This window comes from Saccoglossus kowalevskii, chromosome 11 (genome assembly GCF_978046115.1).
Source record: "Saccoglossus kowalevskii chromosome 11, keSacKowa6.1, whole genome shotgun sequence".
Classification (NCBI taxonomy): domain Eukaryota; kingdom Metazoa; phylum Hemichordata; class Enteropneusta; family Harrimaniidae; genus Saccoglossus; species Saccoglossus kowalevskii.
In genome coordinates this window covers 3690435-3713946 of record NC_140651.1, presented here as the reverse complement: position 1 = coordinate 3713946, position 23512 = coordinate 3690435, and the positions used below count along the sequence as shown (strand labels likewise).

Below are 23512 nucleotides of genomic sequence, written 5' to 3'. Positions count from 1 at the left end.
TGAAAATAAATTCCATACACCAAAAAAGTCTATTCAGCGAAAATCAAATCCAGCTAAAATAAAGTATTTTACAGTAATTTGTTTCTTGTAGCACAATAATACAACATTGTCATACACAAATGAAGCACACGAGGAACACTGAAGAAACTCACATCCTATTGACGTAGACACGAAACAAAGACCACACCCCAGTGTTTGTAGTAAACTACTAACAAAAGGTAATTTTTTTGTGATAATTCGCTATCCTAAGGACGATATATAGTCGACCAATCATATTAAATTCTCACTGATTGATTCATCCATATAAAAACAAAAGTTTGTTGTGCAAAATGATGGCGCTGTCTCTTATCTTGACAAAAATCGCACATACGTTCTCAAAATAGATTATCTGCATATACTGTGAAATGTGACATACTCGAAACAAATCTCTATATGGTGATAGCTATGTAATTGTTATAACCACCAATTATCAAAAAATCGTTCAATTTAAACAAAAATACCGGTATATAGGATTATTATTTGCTGTATATTTTTGTAATGTTATCACAATTAACAATTTGGGCTTAGCAAAAGTCGAAAAATGAAATGACACCAAGATACAGTATAGCATCCCAATAAAGACTGCGCCTCTAGATCGTATGACTGACACTGAAAAAAATAAGCGGCCAAGATAAATCACAATAAGTTGTTGTTGTTTTTTTCGTGGACATTTTAACAAAACATTTGAATAGTCGGAACAATCAATGGTATTTATAACGGAATAAATTGTACGTGAGATACTAGCCATTATATGCGTGTCGACATATATTCTGTATGTTTTAGAGAATCGAGAGAAATGCAACGGCTATGGTATCAATATGTTCTAATCAGACTAAAATCACTGAATATTGATCGGTTGTATACAGTGAGTCGGACATTGTATTACTGTTCAAAGCATAGATAAGCATTCATCTGTTAACTTTTATAATGAATGGCACACACAACAGAACTATGTATACACCTGCCATTGTGTTACTCAGCCCAGGTGAGTGGATTATATTATCTCTCTTTTACGTGAGGGCGGTGACTTCTAAATTGTATTTAACCTTGGCAACACGAAGCAGACATGTATCGGTTGAGCGTCCCACAATAAGGTCATTGACCTATATCGTTGCTCCCTGGATACCAGTGTTACTCTGGTCAACCATGTTGCCTTTTTATATAAATGTTATCATCGAAGATATTTGCTGTGTACATGAATGATTTAAGGAGTGAAAAGCGATGAAAAGAGTTTTAATTGTTTCCTTGGAAATCATAATTTTGGCATTATTTCGAATCCCAGAATGTCGAATAGTATGCGTTTGTACCGACTTTAATTATCATGTATGAGAGTGGTACAATATTAAAGTGAAAACCACCGACATTTTGTCATTGAAATTACTCTGCAGGTTGTAAGATCAAAGCAACTGGTTACCTACTTTGTCCCTTGTTGACTACCTGTAGACCTTTGTCTACAGTCTAGACGTATTTACACTATTTCTATATTTAAATATGTTGAGACTGTAGTAGTTCAATATATCGAACAAACAAAATTGCGTGCTTCCGATAACCCGATACGACGACAGGAATTTGGAAGTACAGATAATATGGAGTATGATATTGAGAAATGACAAAAAATAAAAGTTAATATTATATGTAATAAAATGAAAGAAAATAGCATTGTAATTACACACATTAAACACTACCGGGGTAATAATAATAGCTTTTGTTTTTAAGGTCGACCCCTTAATTATCAACATCAGACTTTTAGTTTACTATCGACTTTCAAGACCTTTCTTACTAATCATGTTATTAATAATAGTGGGCCTGTTTACCAGGTTACATTCCTTAAACTCCAGACAACCCGACAATTTGTTTAAGCGAGTTATACTAATTTGGGACCAGCATCCATGCCAGAGGGAGTGGTAGCCTTGGAAAGAATTTTTTTGTTTGTGTGGGAAAACTTTTTCCCGACAAGATAAGAAGACTCTAAATACTTATATAACCTTATTTATTATTTCTATTGTGTACTTTTTTCTGTTAATGGTCCTGTGTATGACAAGACAGTTACATGAACTATGAATAAATACGTGGCATTAAGTTTAGGGTTTAGTTTGATATACATTATTATACCTATCTATCCCTTCACCATAATGCAAATGCCAAGATCTGTTGAATTAAATTTATATTTTGTATTTTAACTAAATAACATTGAAATAAACTATAATTAAATCTCATTCCTATGTATGGTTGCAATTTAATTGACATTTTCTCAAATTCTTGCAACACATTATGTGATGTCATACTCATACCCACAATCCTTTGCTGAAGAATCAAGGAGGCAGACTACATAAATTGTTGAAAAGTTGAATATCTAGAGAATGAAAAGTGATATAAAAAAACCTGTAAATTGCATGTTCTTACATTTGCCGAGCTATTTTATTTGGGAGTATTATGTTGTTAGCCGTGACTTTCCTTTTAACAGAATCACAAATCGCCATGGAGCTGAAATGTTCATCTTCCAGGGTACTGTACTGTGAAATAGTAAGTTTGGTCATCCCTTAGTCCGTACTGAACGTAGGTTTCGCTCATGCATGAAGATAACACGGTCTATCCGATATTGAAACATATAAGATTAGTTTTAATCTTTTTCCTACGAGTTTAGCCTGAACACAACTAATATTAGAAACTAATTAACCCATACATGTAAAAAAAACTCTTAGAATCTCTGACAGGGTAGATATAGTAGAAAAACTGCGCAAATACTGTTTTCCTTCTTTTACACGGACATGGTCAATTGAACTGCCAATATTCCCTTTTGGAATGCGTCTGTGTTTTGATTGACTGTGAAATGACCAGAGTGTAAACGCATTTCACGTGTTGAGTTTGTCATGTGATGTTTGAGGATCCAGATGTGATCAAGGAAAGCTTAGAAAGACCCATGTGCTGAGAGTATTGGAGACAATTTAAAATTCAAAATTTAAGATTTCAAACACGAAACTTAGCAACTAATATTTGTCTGATATTTGAGATGTACAACGTGAAAACAATGTGATTCACATTATCAACATTTAAAATACTCACAGAAAATACATTTGATTTTACATCTGTGGTTTTCAATCTAATTAATTCCAGAGCACTTCTCTGACAATTTCAATTTAAATCTGTTTTTTTAGATATAAGATATGGGCTAATATTTAATAATACTCAGACAATCAATGCCATTATCAAAAACAACTGGTTACCTACTTTGTCCTTGTTGACTACCTGCAGACCTTTGTCTACAGACTAGACGTATTTACACTATTTCAACATTAAACCAATCATGTCTGTGGATTACCCCAATGAACCATAAGAATTATGCAAATTAAGCTATTATTATGCATAAATTTCTGTTCCAGGGCACACATGTACCATGTCTTAGGTATAGGTACCAAGATTCATTGAATTAAGATAAGTACTTGAGATAATGATCGAAAGGCTGAAAACTGACTAATTATGTAAATGCAGTAATTAATATTCAAAAGTTTTAATGTAAAACTTATAACATCTGCGTAATGTCACAGACCATGTACCAAGTTTCATTGAAATGTGATTAGAATCAACAAATTTTGAATTACTATGCAAATTAGGTAATTAATATGAACAGATATTAAACTAAAACTGAGCAGGTCTGTGCATTGCCCAAGAGCATTTGATTCATCAAGTTTCATCAAAAACCAACATATGGTTCTTGAGATATCAGTGTAACAGACACACACATACACACACAGACCCACTAATTGCAAAGACTCCCATTGTGTGCTTTGCCAAAAAACATTTAAAAAATAGATTCACTAACACTGTGTAGTGGTGAAAATTATTCAAAGGGTTACTTGAATGAACCGCAACATTCAATGATCTCAACGTAATGCCTGATTAGGTCCATGTTTTGCAAATTGGATTTGATATTACACAACCATACACACCTCTGTTGTAATACGTCTGCTTTTTGTATCTATTTCAATTGGTTTGTAAACTAGTTAAAGTTTGGCAAAGGTCAATTCACTAACGTGAAATAATGCAGACTGTCTGAATATATTAAGAATGTGAAATATTTGTAGAGTCTAATAACCCCAATATGGCCAGGAATGATGCTTCAATAAACTTAACAAAACACAGTGAGTAAGAAACAAGAAATGCAAAATATGCAGCATTTAATATTAATAAAACAAGTACAGTTTCATAAAAGTAGTGTTACAATATTACAGGGAATGCAAATATTTTTGTAATCCTTTCATGGAACAAGAGATATTTAATATCAGTCAGTTTTAGGAGAACTCAACATTGTTGTTTTGAATATATTCCATAAATCAGACCTTGTTGACAGCTTCAAAAGTTGACCTGAATAAGGGGGTCAAGAAACTCATCTTATGAATACACAAGTGATTTTTGGGTTGTCCCATTGTATTCATTGTAATAGTATTGGAGCTATGTCGTGGATATTAAATAATGAAACACTTATAAATAATGTACAAAATTAAAATATGTACAAATGAAATACATATGTCTTTGCAAATTACCAAATGACACAAGTAAATATGAGATGACTAAAATAACATGTAGAATTTTCAGAGGATTTTACAGTAAATAAACCACCAAACTAATAAAGACTGATGGATGTTAATAAAAAGCTTACATTTATGTGGATTTTGAACATACTAGCAAATGGTCGGTGGCTGCATTGATAGATAAAACAATTAGAAAATTACTTTCACTGCTAATACAAATCTAATCATATGCATTTGCTGGAATAGGAAATGGGGGCTCCAAAATACGTTTACACCACCATACCACCCACTACTAATAATCACATTAAACCATATTCTCAGCAAATGTTATTCCTGAACTAAAATCCACCAGGGTAGATCAACATACATAACATAAATAACAAGATCTCCTTAGACTTGGAATCTAATTCCAGCTGTTCAGATATTTCAAAAAAAAAAAAAAAAAAGACACCTCTAATGTAACAATACTCCTGTACACAACAAATAACACAGACACAAAAATATTAAACAGAAACATAAAAAGCACTGCATTTTAAATAACAAAAAATACAATTGTTTTGGTTATTTTTTCTAATTTTTCCCTTGTTTTATAATTGTTTGTTAGCATTAATATCATGTGGATAGATAATTATCATATTAAATTACAAATTTTAATAAATCTAAATTAATTCATAATGCCTTTCAATAATATGCAACGTAATAATATAATGGTATATATCATGAGTGTCTGCCAAATACAGTGTCTACTCATGAAGAATAGCATCTAAAATGAAGTCAGTCATTCGTTTAATTTTTTGCCTGTATTTAACTCTTTGAGTACTTGCTTTCCACAATTGTGCTACTGCTTATGTATTTTTGTTTAAATTTATTTTGGTTTTGGACCAAATGGACATAATAGATCCAGATCTTTTTTTTTTTTAATTTGAAATATGTAAAAAATGTGTGCATGTCTATATTCTGACAAAAGTTGACTTTGTAACCCATACAGTTAAAACAACATTGGGAGTTAAGATATTGTCTCTTGACAGACAAATGACAAGCAAGGTTAATGTATACCTATTTGCTATGAATAATTATAGAATGATGCAAAAATAAAATTTAATCAAAGTTCTTTGTAATCAATGCTACTTAAAAATTGTGATTAGTGACCTAAATAGTTTGACTTGGAATCTTATTCCAGCTGTTGTGATATCACATACAAAGAAGACATGTCTAATTGTCAAATACAATGCGAATGTTTGACTCAACCATGCTCATAATATTTATAAATACCTAGTGCTGACCACATTTGGTAGAGTTATTTTTCTGTCCCCTTGAAAAATTAATCTAAATACATGTATGAATATTTATTCTGTTATATTGATATGAAATGCCCCATCAGTTTCAAAGGTTTTCCATGATGCATTGCGTGAAACAGTCAAACAAGTTCATCTTAAATCTACTGAGAATATCATGAAAGCTTCGTAAAATAAAGAAAACTAGAAAAAGTGATTGAAAGACTGTAAAAAAAAAATGTGACATAGACAAGCCCAGCAGCTAATCACTCATCAATAATACAGAGACAACACAGGGTGAAACAAGGTGTCACCTGATCTGGTGTGGATATGTCCTGACATCATTAAAAGTGTCAGGATGAAATCAAACTAATACTTTTGAGAGAATCAAAGGAAAATCACAAAATATTGTAACAGTGAGTATTTCAATGGGGTCCTTACGACGGGGATCAAGTCACAGTGACTTTCTCAAAGTTTTGTCCTTGAAAATTAAGATATAGTGAACATTTCTAGCAGTGATATCATTACTGGTAACAGTATTTTGTAATAACATAATTGTATATAACAAACAGAGATTTGTAACTTTCTTTAAAGATGTCATTACAAAACTAGTCTATGAGTGGACAATTTGAAGCTCTACAGGGCATGCTGGCTTAGAGTTTTTAAGGTGACTTGTCTGAAGAAATATTTAACCAAACTAACAATCAGGTCTGAATATGGAGAGTTGATAAAAACTGAAAAGAATATCACATAGTAAGAGAAAAACATATTTTCTTAGCACTCCATCATCAAAAATGGTTATACATGTACTTAAAAATGTTTAAAAATGCTCAAAATGTTCTGGTTAACATATTTTTTTTTTCATTTATTTATTTGTGTCATTCTGTCAAACTGTTATGTTTTTTGTAGGTACTTAAAATCCAACAAAACACAAATATATGGCCTTTATGTGCCTCTTTTGGAAACGTATTCTAATAGAACATAAGTGACTAATGAAAGACACTTAATTAAATTCGATAACTGATTTAAATTTATCCATGCCAGTCATCTAGGTCACATACCAGCACCAGCAGCTGAATGAAAAGACCTAATATGTACACTCCTAGTAGCAGAAAAGTGACACACGATATCTTAACAGTCCTAAGATCAACATAGTTTTCATCAAGGAGCACTGCATACCATTGATCACCAAGTCATCAATACAATAAACAAATGACTCAATATTTGTACATGTCATTTTCTACTGGATTAAAACTACAGAATGGTGAAAATTGTTGAAAAAGGGAAAGTGACAAGGAAATGGAACAGTGACAAGGTACCAAATAAGTCACATTTTAACATATAATTCACATTTCACACCATTCTGATGAATGTAAAGTGCAGGACTACATGTTTCTGTTGTTGATCACTAGTGATTATTCGAACAGAAAATAAGATTTCAATACTTTAATATTTGAGCTTGAGATGGAATAGACTCTAAGAAAGAGTTGGTTGTTTTTTTACATCATTTTGCAAGTCAAACTAGCAAAAGTGTTCAAATTGAGAAAAGTTGTGGAAATATGAACTACATAGATGTCTAATGTTAACATATATTAGGTGCTACTCATTTGAAATTGAGGGAGGGGGCTACAGCAATTTTCCTTTTCCATATATGGCTTGAGAAAACATTTTTTTTTTACATGCTGTCATTATGAAAATACTTTATTTTTCTTTCAATCCATGACAAATTAATGTTTCACAATAAATCCTCCAGTTAAAATAAAAAAATTCTTACATACATGTTGCATTTAAAAAAAAAGAAGCTTATTTTCAATTGTGAAACGAAATGATAAGTACATATTTTCTAATGATATTCAGGTAACCTTTGGGTCTGTTAGTTTTAATCTAATTTGTCAATGTACATTATATACAAAAAAATATACAATACACATATAGTAACTGAAATGTAGAGTGACAATAACATCAACGCTGTCCAATGATTCCTTGTTGCAATCCCAGGGATCAACAACTATTTGTTTTAATGGGAACAACTTTAAGACAAAACAAAATTTAATATATTGATAGTTTTTTCTGTTGCAGAGTTTTTCACTAACAATATAATACACATATTATTTATATTTTTTGCATTTTTTTTTTATGGATGTAAATTAGTCATTAGTTAGTCTGGCCGTAATTAATTGACCATAAAAGAAATTTACTGCTTTAATTAGTTTTTTGACAGGAGGGTCAAAGGGTAATTCCTAGATTCTATTAATCATTGAGATATTTTGAGTGGAATGTCCACTTTATATAGCTGGAATCAATTCAAACTGTCAAAACTGATAGCATCAAGACGAGACATAAATTGCAGGATCTAGAAAAGTCAAATTAGTACAGAATTTAGGGCCAACGTAAACTCTGCTCAAGAAAAGTTTGATAATAAACAAATAAATATGCATTTTCTAAAATAAAGTGACCTTCCACTAAAGTTACCTTATCAAATAGGTATAATCGTCATGACTACCACCTCATATTTCTAGTCTCCTTCTCATAGATGCTGGGAATCCATCCTATATTGGACGGAATCATAGTAACGCTGTTTTTACCGAATAATCGATATTCATAGTTCACGAGCTGCCTCCAAAACCCAAGGTTTGGGCGAATAACACAGCGTCTCGCTTTAATGTAATCATGTGCATCCTTCAATGTTAGATGCTCATGTTTCATTAGGTATGCCATACATAGACTAGCTGATCTGCTGACGCCAGCGACGCAATGAACTAATGTCCTTCCACCTCGTAACTTTTCTTGTTTTATCATATCTGCGACAATGTCAAAATAAGGCTGTAGTTGTGCATGTGGTGCATCATCCACATGTATGTGTATGTATCGTATATGGCTTAGGGTTCCACGTGGTTTCTCAACAGTCATGGTAGCATTCACAACACATGTTATACCTTTCAGATGTAAATTGTTAGCACTGCTGGCAGCAGCACCACTACTCAGATACAGATGTTCCGTTATTGGCGACATAGTGTGAAATACGGAGGGTGAAAACATCTTGCTTCTGCCAGAGAAAAAAAGAAAATTCAATGTTACAACATGTCGCATACTTGAGGTCCTAACTTTTTATGTCAAATGACACACTGCGTTATTGTACTGAATCCAGTTAATGAATGAAAACTAATTTAAAGTGACAATATTTAACAATAGCCACAACACTCATGTACATTTTATAACCCTTCATGAAATAGTGACAGAAAGTGATTACAATCCCTTTGTCATATGCCAAGCAGTAAACTCATCAAGAAGTGTTAACTGTCTTGATTGTACTTCAGCTGACATGGGTCATTCGACAAATCAAACACTTGAGAAATCTGATGCTAGTAATCAAACATTATTAGCATTCAGTGATTACTACAAAGATAACCTTACTAACCCAAATTTTTGAACGACACTTCCCGCAAAAATACCTTGAGTGTATGGAGTATCACTGGTCAACACACAAAACCAAATCCACCATGAGTGTATAACATATTTGAACATTCAACATACCCGGTACTAGCAATAGAAAAGTATTACTACTATTTGTAAACTGGTTACTGGTCTTGAAATATATATAGACATCATAGTATATATCACTTGGTATGTGGTCTATTACAGCACAGTAGAGAGGAAATTACAACAATTTCAAGGCATATTTGAAGAATTCTGATTCCCTCTGGGCCTCAAGGCTATATGCCTTACAAAACCAATTAAGGTGGTGTTTTTGTTGTTTGTTTCCATAACAGCATCATAGTTGAATCAGTTTACACCGTAAACAATGCAACAACAACACTAACAGTTCGTATTGAACCTACCTAGAAAATACTAAATCCGACGTGCACACCGTAGACAGAGAAGCTAAAACTGGGTTACGCAGGCCTAGGTAAATGGCAGAACAGCTCATAAACAAAATGAACACACCCTATGAACCTAAAGATCCATAAGATTTAGAAAATGCCTTTCTTTTATTTGTAAAGTGATTTATTCACGCATTGTGACCACTTATTGTTGTTACTGTCAAAGATAGACTCATCACAGCGTCATGTTCCCATGGCAACACACGGTGTCGTCCTGTAATAACGTGACCATTTTAAAAAGGTAGAGAGAGAGATATATATATATATATAGAATACAATAATAGCGGTAATATTTACTGTAACCGCAGTCACCCATGGGCCGAAAATCCAAATAAACCATTTTTTCACTGCTACTCGTTTTATCGGTACCGGACTGCGAGTTTTTTTTTTAACCGAGTAGCGATGACAAATCGGGAAAAAAATAATAATGAATATTACATTTTTATTTGCAGGTAACAAAATTCCAAATCTAATTTAGTATTTACCTTTTTAACTTTTCAAATGCACTGCTAAAATTCACTGTAGCTTGACTTTAGGGTAAAGATGACAGTCCAACAGTGAACGCACAGCTTTAAACAATCACATTACTCTCGAAACCGTACCAGAGGGTAGAAAACAATACATGCAGGAAGCAACACTGGTCTTACTCAATAGCACAAGTGAAGCTGAGAAGTGTGGATGGACTGATGTCGTCGCTTCGAACAGTGTTGAGGTAATAAAATACCGATCAGGGTACTGTGGGTTAATTAAGCATTTGTTCATATATGTTCGTTGAACAATTATAAATAATAAAACTAGTTTACAATCCCCTACATGATCTGTTATTATTCAATTTATATAAAAAAATCCAAACGTATATGGTAAGTTAGTCACTATTTGCAAATCTAGTATTATTAATAAAAGGAGTCCTGAAATTATGGTAATTTTTTGCCATCATATCAACCAATCACACCGCTCCATCTGTCAGGCATGCGTATTTTGCAATGTTACCTCATATAACATCGTAGGTGATTGGACAAGAGTTGATAGACATAATCAATACCAAGTGCAGGGTATTGACTTCTATTCTATTCTGTTTCGTAGAGCTGAGGTTACTAATAACTATCTGTATCTGAAATTTTTAGACGTGGAGAGTTAAGGCCAGAGAAGTGTGCATTGTGTTTGTTGAATATATGCAAGATACCATAGGCGAGCAATGTCCAATAAGAAATCGTCTCTCATAACTATTTAGGATATCCCCGCAAGTCTGTTCGTCGGCTTCTGCAGCATGTCACACACATTACGGAATATGGTTGATGAATGAACTCGGATTTGATTTTCTGTGCGTCTCCACGGAATGTTTTACTATGTCGTTTTATCATGATGTTTTGTTAAGATTGTTGCACGCTATTCTTGCTGTGACTTTTTTCATCCAATCGTGCATATGGACAGCTAAGAAACCACTGCAGTTTCAGTACAGAAAACGAACTCGAGACAGGTTGCAATCCGACGCTCGGTCGTTGAACAAACTTCCTTTGCACATTGGGTTGTTAGTTCTAGAAGATGATATTTCTTATACTGATGTTGCAAATATTGTCGTGTGGTGCATGACAGTTGGAATATCGTACATTTCTTTATATGATACGCAAGGTAAGTTATTTCGCACTCAAATTAATCGTCATGTCTTGGGTCACGATTCCTCTACCACTATGTGGCGTAAATAATTTGTTGAGGACAGGGACCTATTATTTGTATTAACAGTACGATATCATAGTTGACCTTTGATCGGGTCAGCAATACGTGGCATTCGATTTTTTAGACATTGTCCTGGTGTCTTCAAGGACACGATGTTTACAAGACGGAACAATGATCATGTCATGATGCAATCTGTCATTATGCGTAGAACCACTTCCGGGTAATAGTAATCAAGTTCCTCAAGGTCCCCCTCCCGTCTGAATACTAGTAATGTGAATTATCTAACGGTGGATACGGCGATAATATTGTTGGCCCATCAAAGTTTTCAAAAAGCGTATATGTACATGTAGTGATGTATGGAAGTACAAGATGATTTCTTTGAACGTGAGGTGTCGAGATTTTGTGAATATTGTAACATGGTGCCCACCAAATACAAAAAGAACGTTAAACACATAATGATAGGGATGTTCTGTGATATATTTGAGTTACTATTTTGCAATCTTGGACACACCTGAAAAAATAGTCTGTTTAAGGTGCAGTTTGCCTGGCCTGGTCTAGCGCCCCATCCCTTCAAAATGCCACTAATTAAAATCTTTGTCTTTGAATATTGCTTATCGAATACTGGTAATCGTTTTTATATGATACAGCATGGATATTGATCGCTGTGAATATGTTGTGAATGCGTAGACCACGGTAACAGTGCGTAAACTATGCTTTGACAATGACCTGTCAAAGAAAATGCAGTAAATATTTCAGTTTAACTATCAAAAAAAACCATGCCGTTTATTCTAACAGATCGTAATTCAACATCGATAATTCACTTCCGCATTGCGTTGCACAAAAATCTTTGATAATTTTCAAAGAATTGCATCAGTACAACACTTAATTCTGATTGGTTAGGTGAAAGGACGTTGTTGCAGGTCAAATCATGAACAATTCATGGTGGAAAGTGCTTTTCATCGAGTGTTTGCGTATGATCCAACACATTCATCTGTGAAGATAAAATAAATGAAGATTTTGACTTCGACCATGTTCCAACAGACTAATATTTTTAACCTTGTAAATTTGGGTGGTATATAATTAATATTGTAATAGCTATAACAAAGCATTTTTAATTATGCAAATTTATGCCAAACAACACTTGGCATGTGGTTCACCTGGTCCAGGAATGTGCTGTTCCACTGAAATAAAAAAAAAATTGACCATCCTGCAATATGGCAGCTTATCAAAAACTCAAATTTTGAAAATCTTTCTGCCAAATATGCAAATTAGGCATAGTACTTCGAGAACTACCTATTTGAGCTTTTATTGCTAAACCAATCGAAGATGTGATATAATATTACCTTTATTTCACAACAGATGCTTTCATACTGACATAGGGGGTATTGTTGTTTGATTTTAAAGGTGGCCTTAAGTACCCCTCACAGTGCATCAAATGTCAATGAAGATGATTTCATACCAGTATGTCATTTAATTATTCTTTTGAGGAAATAAAACTTAACACTCACCATATTACTCTACTAACACCTCCAGATCACCATTTCTCATATCTTCTTGTAACTGATAGGAATATATGGCTTTTATTTTTTCCTCTTCATATACAACATTGAACCAAATCGGGAAGCCAGGGACCTGAAAAAGTGTTTAAAAATGTATTTAGTCATTGTTTGTTTGTTTAACTGGCCCAGTTATTTATTGAACATTAATAACATACTTATCAGTTGATTACTATATTTTATGTTGGCTTGACTTATTAACATTGTATAGACACAATGATTGATAACACAAGAATATTGTTCACAGTTATGATTATTTATTCCTGGATTTATTTGAAGCACAGCAAGGCACAGTTTGGCACAGCATGGCATGGCAGCTCGCTAAACAACATGAATGAAACTTACTTTAATGTGATGGACATGATAACTAGTGCATTTAAATGTTGTAGTCTGTAGTTCAGAGTGTGAACTAATATTTTGTATTATACTTAAAATTATGTTGATGCAAAACATGATTTTTTGTATGTTAAAAATTCTCTGTAGATGACTTGGGTATGATATTTGTGGAATGCATAGAACATATAATTTTCACAAGGAAACATGGTATTACAATTTAATTATCATTTTTTAAGTTCCGTACACCCCTCACCCACTAAATAAAATTACTATTACATTACATCCTATCACACAATATATAAAATTACTGTTAAGTTTGTTAATGACATGAGTTGTGCCAAATCGAGCCAAAGCTGGTACCTGCGATACAACTCATCCTTTGTAGGTAACAATGTTTCCATCTTCTTCAAATTTGTGTTTAATTCTTTTGCCAACCAGAAAGGCAGTTTCTGGCGATTGACTGGTTGGCATCTCGCAGGCATGGTCCACTAGAGCTTTGACCTGCTCAGATAACTCATCCCACGTCAATGCAACTTTGCGAGCACCCTCCCTCCTTGAAAAAACAAATAAATCCCTGTTTCCTGGATCTCGTTTTAATACATTTTTCCGGAATCTTAATTGAGCTTTCAAAGCATCTATTTTTTCTTTGGTGGTTTTTAATGTACTCAGCATTGTGTCCACTTGCATTTTTGAGTACCAAAGTCCATAGTGGATCATCTCATGCATTTGTTTTTCCAGATCAGCTATTTTTTTTTTCTTTTTTGGCCTTCTCTTTTTCTTGGTGGTCTCTCAAACTCTGTTGTTTTTTCTCTTCTATAACCATTTTTCTGGCCTTAAATTCTTCTTTAATAGATTTGACGCCTTTCCTGGCAGCACCTACCAATCTTCTAGCTGTAGCATCATCTTGGGCATACAGCCATTGCTCTGTCCTGTTCAGGCAGAACATGGTGTATGCCTCGGACGCCAAAACACTCACATTTGGCTTGAAGCGCAATAGCTGGTCCTGATAAGCGAAAATGCGCTTAACATATTTGTTGTGTTTTTCAACACTTTGTGTGCGTTGTCTCATTTCGTCTGTCCACTGTCCAGCCTCCAACAAACCACCAGGAAGTTGGTCTTTGAACTCTTTCTTCACCAATTTAGCAAGAGCTGGTAATAATGTCCCAAGAATGGCTCTTGTATCTGGGTCATATACTGCCCTTGGTGTTGTCAGTGCTCTGTGAACTGGGTCTTCATTTATGGGTATGTCTTCAAATGGCAACATCTTACCCTCCATAAAATCATCCAAATTGATTGAAGCATCATGTAAATATGTCTCCAATTTGAGATAATACGCTGCCATATCCATGATGTGTATTTCTTTACCCTCTAATAATTTCCACAGAGGTGTTGAAATAAATTTTGAAACTAAGCCTAGAGCCCGACATCCAGCAACATAAAAAACCTGATCTAAATAATATAATACACACTCTGTTAAAGTATTCTTTGGATAACTTAAAAGAAAAGATTTCATTTGATCATGTAAAAAATACAAATGGCCAGCATTAGCAAATAAAATATTAAATCTGTTACCTCTATAAGGAATTAAAGGAACTGAAAGAAGTTTATTCTCCTTTAAAAAATCACCAACAAAGGTTTTAAAAGCTCTGTGGCACCCTGACTTTTCATCACCCCCCCTAGCAAAAGCTTTACACCCTACTCTAACTAATGCAAGTGTGCCTGGCTCATCTCTTCGACGAAAATCTGAACTAAATAGGGGGACACTACTCTCAAAATGGTCTTTCTCTAAAGCAGTGAACACGTCCCTGGTTGTTTCTGCCATGTGTACCAGACTGTGCAGCCCACAGAAGAAGTTCATCAGATGGTCTACTGAACTGCGATCTTCTGTCAATTGATAGTAATTGGGCTTGACCTCAGGAAGAATCTGCAGACGATGAATGTCTAGTAATCTGTTAAACTTGCATTCAGTAGCAGCCTTGTCTGACATAGTACTAGAAATATGGCCCAAGATCTTCTTCCCAACATCACAGTCTGACACACTGGATCTGGTCTTAATATCTTAATATCTTGTTGTATAGTTTGGAATGTGTCCAATGTGTTTTGTGCGGATTTGGTGGGTAATTCCCACAGACCTAAGCAGTAGTAAGCCCCATCTTTGTCACGTGCAGCATAAGGCCCATATTTATCTCCATACTTGGAGGTCTCATCAGTATGGAGGATGGTTTCTTCTTTGGTTGAATATTCTTCTCCAAGCTGATGCTGGGCCAACCACAAACTAGCAAGATTCTTTCAAACAAGGATCAGTGAAAATTTCCCATAGACTAAAATATTGTAATTTGTCTGAGTAATTTTCAATCCCTGTGTTATTATGTCATATTGTGTCTTGATCAGTGTTAAATCAACCTTGATAATACTTTCATTTATAGGTGACTTTAAAAGAAACTGTACAAAAATAAATAATGAAATTTTGAAGAAACAAGAAGAAGTTTTGGGTAATGAATCCACAAAATGTTTGTTCCACCTTTATAGAGGTGGGATAGAAGTTCATAATAAAGGTAAAAACTGTTCACTTTTATCTTGTAAATAATGTCTTTTTATCACATTCTTTTTTTTAGTCCCTGTTCGGACGCAGTCCGAAAACAGGGACTTCCGTGTGTGTGTGCCTGCGTTCGAACCTGTATCTCAGAAATGCCAGGACCAATCACAACCAAACTTCACACATACATAATACATGATATTATACATATGCACGTCAATTTATTTAACGATCTGATTCAAGATGGCCGAATGGCGGCCATTTTTGGGATAAAAAAATCTCAAAATCAAGCATTTCTCAGCTGTTTACAGATGGATTTGTTCAAACTTGGTATATACGTTAGACATTATAGGACCTTGATGCACACCATTTTGTTTATCAGATAAGATTCAAAATAGCCGACTGGCAGCCTTTTTGTTTTAATGAATGTGGTTCTAGTGCTGCATCTCCGACTTGCTGTGACTGATTATGTTCAAATTTTATATATTCATTATACATGTATTCAAAATGGCTGATTTTGTTTCAATTAATGCTGTTCCAGAGCAATATCTCTCAATCAGATACAAATGTCAATCATTTTAATGTTAAACAATCATCATAATCATATTCCTGACATGTTTATGTTCCAGCTACATGTATATTACTATAAACAAAACTATATATCTTATATTCGATAACTAACCATGCATGGCTTGTTTTATCTAGACAAAATTGATGGTGATAGCTTATATTTTGGGTGTTTTCATTCACATTGTTAAACTTACATTGACACTAGTTACTTATATACATTATGCCTGTTTATTTCGTGTGCGTTTAGTAACTAAGGTGGTTTCACATTAGAAAGAAGGTAGGTCTTATATAGGCTTACCCAAATTTTAAGCTTGACTAAATTTTGTATGTGAACAAGCGCAAATACAAAGCAAATTAATTACATGGCTTTTGTTTAAATATACAGATCCTGTCTTTGACTGTTTTCCCCCACATACCCTAATAATTTTTAGAATGAAATTCAGATGATATGTAAATAATATTGTAATAAATTGTGTATTTTTATGAACATTTGTGTTTCCTTATTGCCGACGTAACTCTCTTTACCTATGGGCAATTCCACAGCAGGAGGGACATGAGGGGAAAATTTGAAATCAATATTTTATTCTATATATGGTATGTATTTGACTAGACCTCAAGCTTCCTAGAATGAAATTGTTCTGAATAAGACCCATAAATTTTCTTCATGAATGTACCTTCAAATTTATGTTACATGTTTTCAAGCTTTTAGACCCTCAAGATGAGAGTAATTTTAGCCTTGAAATGCTTCTTAATTTAAAGGGCGGTAGTCGTCGTACCGCGTCCTGTTCGATATGGGACTCATAGTGACGTATACAACGCGTGTAAAATACATTGTTTATTTACATGAAATTTGAACACGCGCTGCACGACGACCACCGCGCTTTAAGTTTGCTTCATGGTTCATTTTCACTAGATTTAATATGCTAATACCATCAATTTGAAAAGTATAGAAGTTAAGTGAGCATTTGTTGCCAAGTATTGGACAATACTCCTCACACTATGTAAGAAAACTTACTGAATTCAAGAACTGTGCCAATGAACAAACAGTAACATATGTCTCGTAACATATATCACACATTGTTATGCAATATATTTTTGGGGGGTTTTCAGTCCTTTTGGTTCTCACTTGCATGTATTAAAATCCCCCCATTTCAAATTGTTTTCAGTTTTAAAATCTGTGTACGAGTCGGCAGAGAATGACTGAAACAAAGCCTCATCGAATAATAGAGTAAAATTTTCAAACTTTACTTGAAGCAGATCATGAACAAATTTTTATCAGACCATCGGGCATGCAAGTTTCAATTTACCAGCTCAACTGGAAAATACTAATCTTGGTGATACAGGAGGGCAATAATTGCACTGCAATCATATGTAGTAGATACCATGTAATGTGACAATCAGTCATTCAGTGAATAACATCCATTTCAGTACATGATACAATTTAATGCATTTTATTTTTCCTTCAGTAAAAATAAACATGCAAGGCAGTATAAATCATTCAATAGTATTTCCGATTTTTTTCAGTTAATGATTGTAGAATTCATGTGAACCTTTTATCTTTGGAAGATGGACGTCAGGATATTGTTCGAGCTGCAAAATATTTCTGTCAACAAGTAGCTTGTAAAAGAAGAAAAGTAAATGATTTGAATCCAACAGTGCTAGAGAATGATCTGCAGGGTAAGGTACAATGTAGAAATCAGAAAGCATGTCAATGAGCTCCCATCTATCAGTGCTAGAGAATGATCTGCAGGGTAAGGGAGAATGTAGAAATCAACAAGCATGTCAGTGAGCTCCCATTCATCAGTGCTAGAGAATGATCTGCAGGGTTAGGTAGAATGTAGAAATCAGAAAGCATGTCAATGAGCTCCCATCTATCAGTGCTAGAGAATGTTCTGCAGGGTAAGGGAGAATGTAGAAATAAACAAGCATGTCAGTGAACTCCCATTCATCAGTGCTAGAGAATGATCTGCAGGGTTAGGTAGAATGTAGAAATCAGAAAGCATGTCAATGAGCTCCCATCTATCAGTGCTAGAGAATGATCTGCAGGGTAAGGGAGAATGTAGAAATAAACAAGCATGTCAGTGAACTCCCATTCATCAGTGCTAGAGAATGATCTGCAGGGTTAGGTAGAATCTAGAAATCAACAAGCATGTCAGTGAGCTCCCATCCATCAGTGGTAGAGAATGATCTGCAGGGTAAGGGAGAATATAGCAATCAACAAGCATGTCAATGAGCTCCCATCTATCAGTGCTAGAGAATGATCTGCATGGTAAGGGAGAATATAGAAATCAGAAAGCATGTCAATGAGCTCCCATCTATCATTGCTAGAGAATGATCTGCAGGGTAAGGGAGAATGTAGAAATCAGAAAGCATGTCAATGAGCTCCCATCCATCAGTGCTAGAGAATGATCTGCAGGGTAAGGAAATATAGAAATAAACAAGCATGTCAGTGAACTCCCATTCATCAGTGCTAGAGAATGATCTGCAGGGTAAGGGAGAATATAGAAATCAACAAGCATGTCAGTGAGCTCCCATCCATCAGTGGTAGAGAATGATCTGCAGGATAAGGAAGAATGTAGAAATCAACAAGCATGTCAGTGAGCTCCCATCCATCAGTGGTAGAGAATGATCTGCAGGGTAAGGGAGAATATAGCAATCAACAAGCATGTCAATGAGCTCCCATCTATCAGTGCTAGAGAATGATCTGCATGGTAAGGGAGAATATAGAAATCAGAAAGCATGTCAATGAGCTCCCATCTATCATTGCTAGAGAATGATCTGCAGGGTAAGGGAGAATGTAGAAATCAACAAGCATGTCAATGAGCTTCCATCCATCAGTGGTAGAGAATGACCTGCAGGGTAAGGAAGAATATAGAAATCAACAAGCATGTCGGTGAGCTCCCATTCATCAGTGGTAGAGAATGACCTGCAGGGTAAGGAAGAATATAGAAATCAACAAGCATGTCAGTGAGCTCCCATCCATCAGTGCTAGAGAATGATCTGCAGGGTAAGGGAGAATATAGAAATCAGAAAGCATGTCAATGACCTCCCATCTATCAGTGCTAGAGAATGATCTGCAGGGTAAGGGAGAATATAGCAGTCAACAAGGATGTCAGTGAGCTCCCATCCATCAGTGCTAGAGAATGATCTGCATGGTTATGTAGAATGTAGAAATCAACAAGCATGTCAGTGAGCTCCCATTCATCAGTGTTAGAGAATGATCTGCAGGGTAAGGTAGAATGTATAAATCATGAAGCATATCATTTGATGCCCAGCTAGTGGCCATTTTCTTTTATTTTTTGAGTGTCCCTTACTATACTATTTATCAGATACCCGTGATCTAATTTTAGTAAAAATAGCACAAAGACTACAAAGTAGTAATACATATGTGCATGTCAATTTTCTTTTTGTTTTAAAAAAATTGACATTTTTCTATGGAAACAGCATTGTTGTAATTTTTTTTCTCTCCTACAGGCAATGATATATTTCCAGATCCTGATTTAATTATAAAGTTTGGCGATGTTGATAGCTTATTGGGCTTCCTACCATATCAAATTAGACTGAGTGAAATACTGTAAGTAAACTTTTGCAATGCAGACCACCTTAGTTATGAATCAAAAGTCTGTCTACACTGCATTTATTATTTATTTTAAATATGGGTGAATAAAACCAATGAGCAATGCTTGCAGGAAGACTAAGTCTAGGACACGGCATACAAGGCAAATGCGTAACGAATGTCAGCAGAATAATACAGGCAGAATCAAATGTAGGAATATGATGTTGGGAGCTGGTGCCTCTGGTTCTTAGCTCTAAAAATGTGATTATTCCACAATGTGACTGACTCAACCCGGTAGACTGCTAAAACCTCAAAACTGTGAACCTCTTACCTACTGTATCTTTAAGCTGATGCCAAGGCTACTAGAAGCTAGAGTGTGATTGGTTGTATGGTTTGGCCAGAAGTTGTATGGTGTCGTAGTGATCCTCCACGACATCTTGGGTGAAGGGCACTTCAAGTGACTAGTAATAGTTCACCAAACTACTACAGGGAAGTGGTGAACAAAAACTGCCATTTGGACAAGCTTATATATTGTTGTTTTCTCTTTGCAGATGTTCATCATCACACCACAATATGGATTATAAGGTTTTCATTTCATTGCTGTATAGATATGCTGGATGTGCACAGAGATATGGTAAATGAGCTGTCGTCGCTGGTTGATGATAGATGAATATCCTGCAATATGGTGACAAGGCTTAGTTTCCTTAGTTTGCAGATGTTTTGTATATTTTGTTTGTTACCGAGGGGCTTCTCACTTTGTACCATCTGCTGTTTATTGTTTACACATTTTAAACAACTTTGAGAAAATATCTGGTGGCACATGTGTTCAATTATGAGATGTACTTTATGGTTTGTTTTAGTTCATATTTTGTAGCATTGTCATGGTAACCCTGAACTGATGTGTAATTTGTAAGACTGCTCATCCCAGATATTTGCAGAAAAATTGCAGTTCAAAATGAATTAAAACAAGATGGTGAAATCACAATACTTTCTAATTGTGTCTGTAAACATCTGAACAGAAAAAGAAAGAAGATAGTCACTTTTTAGCTCCACTGTCATGGTAGATGGCTGAGCGGAGCTGTTCATACAGGTGATTGTCCATCCGTCCATCAACAATTGCATCTGACCTCTGTCAGATTTGTTCATTTTATGGCAATATTTTCAGATCTCTATTTCTGGCAATTTTTGTTGTTGAAAAAATGCTATTTTCAACTTCTTGAAAACTACCAGCTCAATTGCTTTGATACTTGGTATGTAGGTACCTTGGGTGGACCTCTGTCAGATTTTTTCATTTCATGACGATCTCTTCAATTCTCTATTTTTAGCAAATATATTTGTAAAACCGCAAGTCTGATTGCTTTGATATTATACATATAGGTACCTCAGGTGGACCTCTCTGATTTGTTCAATTCTCTAATTGAAATGTGCATTGCTAACAGCAGAGCTATCTTAGCCGAGCGGCTGCTTGTTGAGACTCTTCAAAGAATTTACAATCAAATAGTCAACAGCAAAGAAATAAACTACACAGGTATCGGCAATGTTACCTTGTTTCTTTATTGCGATTAAGTGCTTACAAAATATAACAAATGTGCGCCATATATTGAAGTAAAAGTGACAGGGATGTGTGGTTCAAGTTGTGCTTAGTGCCCCATGTAAACAATATATGGTCTAATGTGGCACTGGATAACTTGATGTATTGGGATATACATACACTAAAAATGGAATAGAATATTGTATGCAACAAATAGGTTAAGTACCATAACAACTAATTGGTCAATGAATATATAAATGATAATTAACATGACAATACTTCATTTTTTTTTTAAAAACAATTATAACTTTTTAATTGATGCTAAAGTTAACTCAACTGCATGCCAATGTATCTGTCTATCAAAAGCATGATTTTCACTAAGATTTGTTACGTAAGCTAATCCTGCTATCTCATTAAGAATGTTCCAAAGTTTTGTTGGGTAAAAAAAACTTTTAACATAATCAATTCAAATTTGTGATTTGAAACATGGAACTTGAGTAAAATCAATATTAAAATCACCCAAGAGTAATAATCTGTGACACCGTGAAATTTTGATTTCAATATATCAATTTTCAATTTAGATTTGTGCGCTATACACTCAACAATATTAAATTAATCACATATTGTGATATGTTTATAAGGACGTCCGTAAATAAATAATAAATGGTCGTATTATGTACCGCATCTGATGTAATTTTCTATAACGTATTTTGTATTTCTATTCGAGAAATCCGCATTTGAAAATATGGGTAAAATTCAATTTCCGTTGTCGTATTCAATATTGAGAAATGTTTTTTTGCCATAGTCATATTTACTTTATGTGCAATGTATTTTATATAATGAATGGCCACCAGGTGTCACGGATTCAGATGGAGGGGTAATTTAAAATGGAATAAAATCGAAACATTAAATATGGATATTTTTCTTAGTCTAAGTGTAAATTTCAAAGATGAAACATGACGTTTTGCCATAATTCCATCTTGTTTATTTGATACACACAAGAAAAATGAATGGCCGCCAGGTGTCACGGATTAGTAATACACTGTAATATTACTTGAATCGATACATCTATCATTTTAGACAATTAACAGGTTTACAATAGATTATTAAATATTTTTTCACTGAGGCAAATTTCAACAAAATTAGACAATAATTGAAATAATTCCGTAACCTATAATTCGATTACGTTATGATCATGAATACATTTTGACATTTAACCCATATGATAGAAAGGTAATGTTCTAGGAAACAAGTTTTGAATAATATATTTCTGAAAAACAAACAAAAAAAAGTTCTGTACAGCTAGAAAATCTATATATGCGTTAAAATATCAACACAATGATCTAATACTATTTAGGGAATTTTCAAGGCACAAGTTGTACTGACATAAAGAAAACTGACTGAGTACGTCATTTTGGCATTGATAACGACAGTCGAAGAAATTTACAGTATCTTGTAGATTATTTTCTGATCGATTGTGACCACTTTCTTGAATTTTAAATTCAGATCATCAAAAGTACATTGTATGGAGAGGAATGAAAAAAAAGTTGAATTAGTTGCTCGCGCGTTAAATGTCGTACTACTCTGGCAAGAGTTCTCTATAACACATAAATTATAAACCGTTTTCACTATATTGTACTCAAAAGCCCGTAGAATATGTGCCTTGAATAAACTATTATCTTTACAATATAAATGGTGTGTGCATAAACAGGAAATTATTATTAATACCAAGAACTATTGATTCAATGAAACATACTCTGCAATGAAATGAAACCACGAACATTTTGTATGCGAGATAAAAATACATTCAATATGATGCATCAAATGCATCAAATAGTTATTCGTAAAAACTGCTTTTATGAAGTTTCATATTTTGTGTCCACTATTTATGTCGTGTTTATAGTATGATCTATATCTGACTGTTGATAATCTGTTGTCAATGTACGTCTCGCGAAAATAATGAAATTCTTGCTGCAATTAGTTGCAACACAAACTAAGTTAAGGTAAAGTGGTAGTCTAAGCCTTAACTT

General features: G+C 34.3%; 2 protein-coding genes across 4 annotated transcripts; one reads left to right on the top strand and one right to left on the bottom strand.

Moving 5' to 3' along the window:
• Positions 1–4183: 4183 nt before the first annotated feature.
• Positions 4184–10434, bottom strand: LOC100375918 (dual specificity protein phosphatase 14-like). 3 transcript variants are annotated; one of them, XM_002735282.4, is made up of 2 exons: positions 10209–10434; positions 4184–8888 (listed from the first exon to the last, which is right to left on the bottom strand). In XM_002735282.4, the coding sequence occupies exon 2, from the start codon at positions 8879–8881 to the stop codon at positions 8342–8344; it is 540 nt and encodes a 179-aa protein (XP_002735328.1). In that variant the 5' UTR covers positions 8882–8888; positions 10209–10434; the 3' UTR covers positions 4184–8341. The 3 variants fall into 3 exon arrangements, with proteins under 3 accessions (XP_002735328.1, XP_077865825.1, XP_085361757.1); XM_078009699.2 differs by lacking the exon at positions 10209–10434 and adding an exon at positions 9682–9774; XM_085505631.1 differs by lacking the exon at positions 10209–10434 and adding an exon at positions 9377–9504.
• A 354-nt stretch (positions 10435–10788) lies between these two features.
• On the top strand, positions 10789–21489 carry LOC100375768 (dehydrodolichyl diphosphate synthase complex subunit nus1-like). The gene is made up of 5 exons (XM_002735281.4): positions 10789–11352; positions 15716–15844; positions 17920–18072; positions 19870–19969; positions 20503–21489. Exons 1-5 carry the CDS (start codon positions 11019–11021, stop codon positions 20591–20593), a joined length of 807 nt encoding a protein of 268 aa, XP_002735327.1. The 5' UTR covers positions 10789–11018; the 3' UTR covers positions 20594–21489.
• Positions 21490–23512: the final 2023 nt, after the last annotated feature.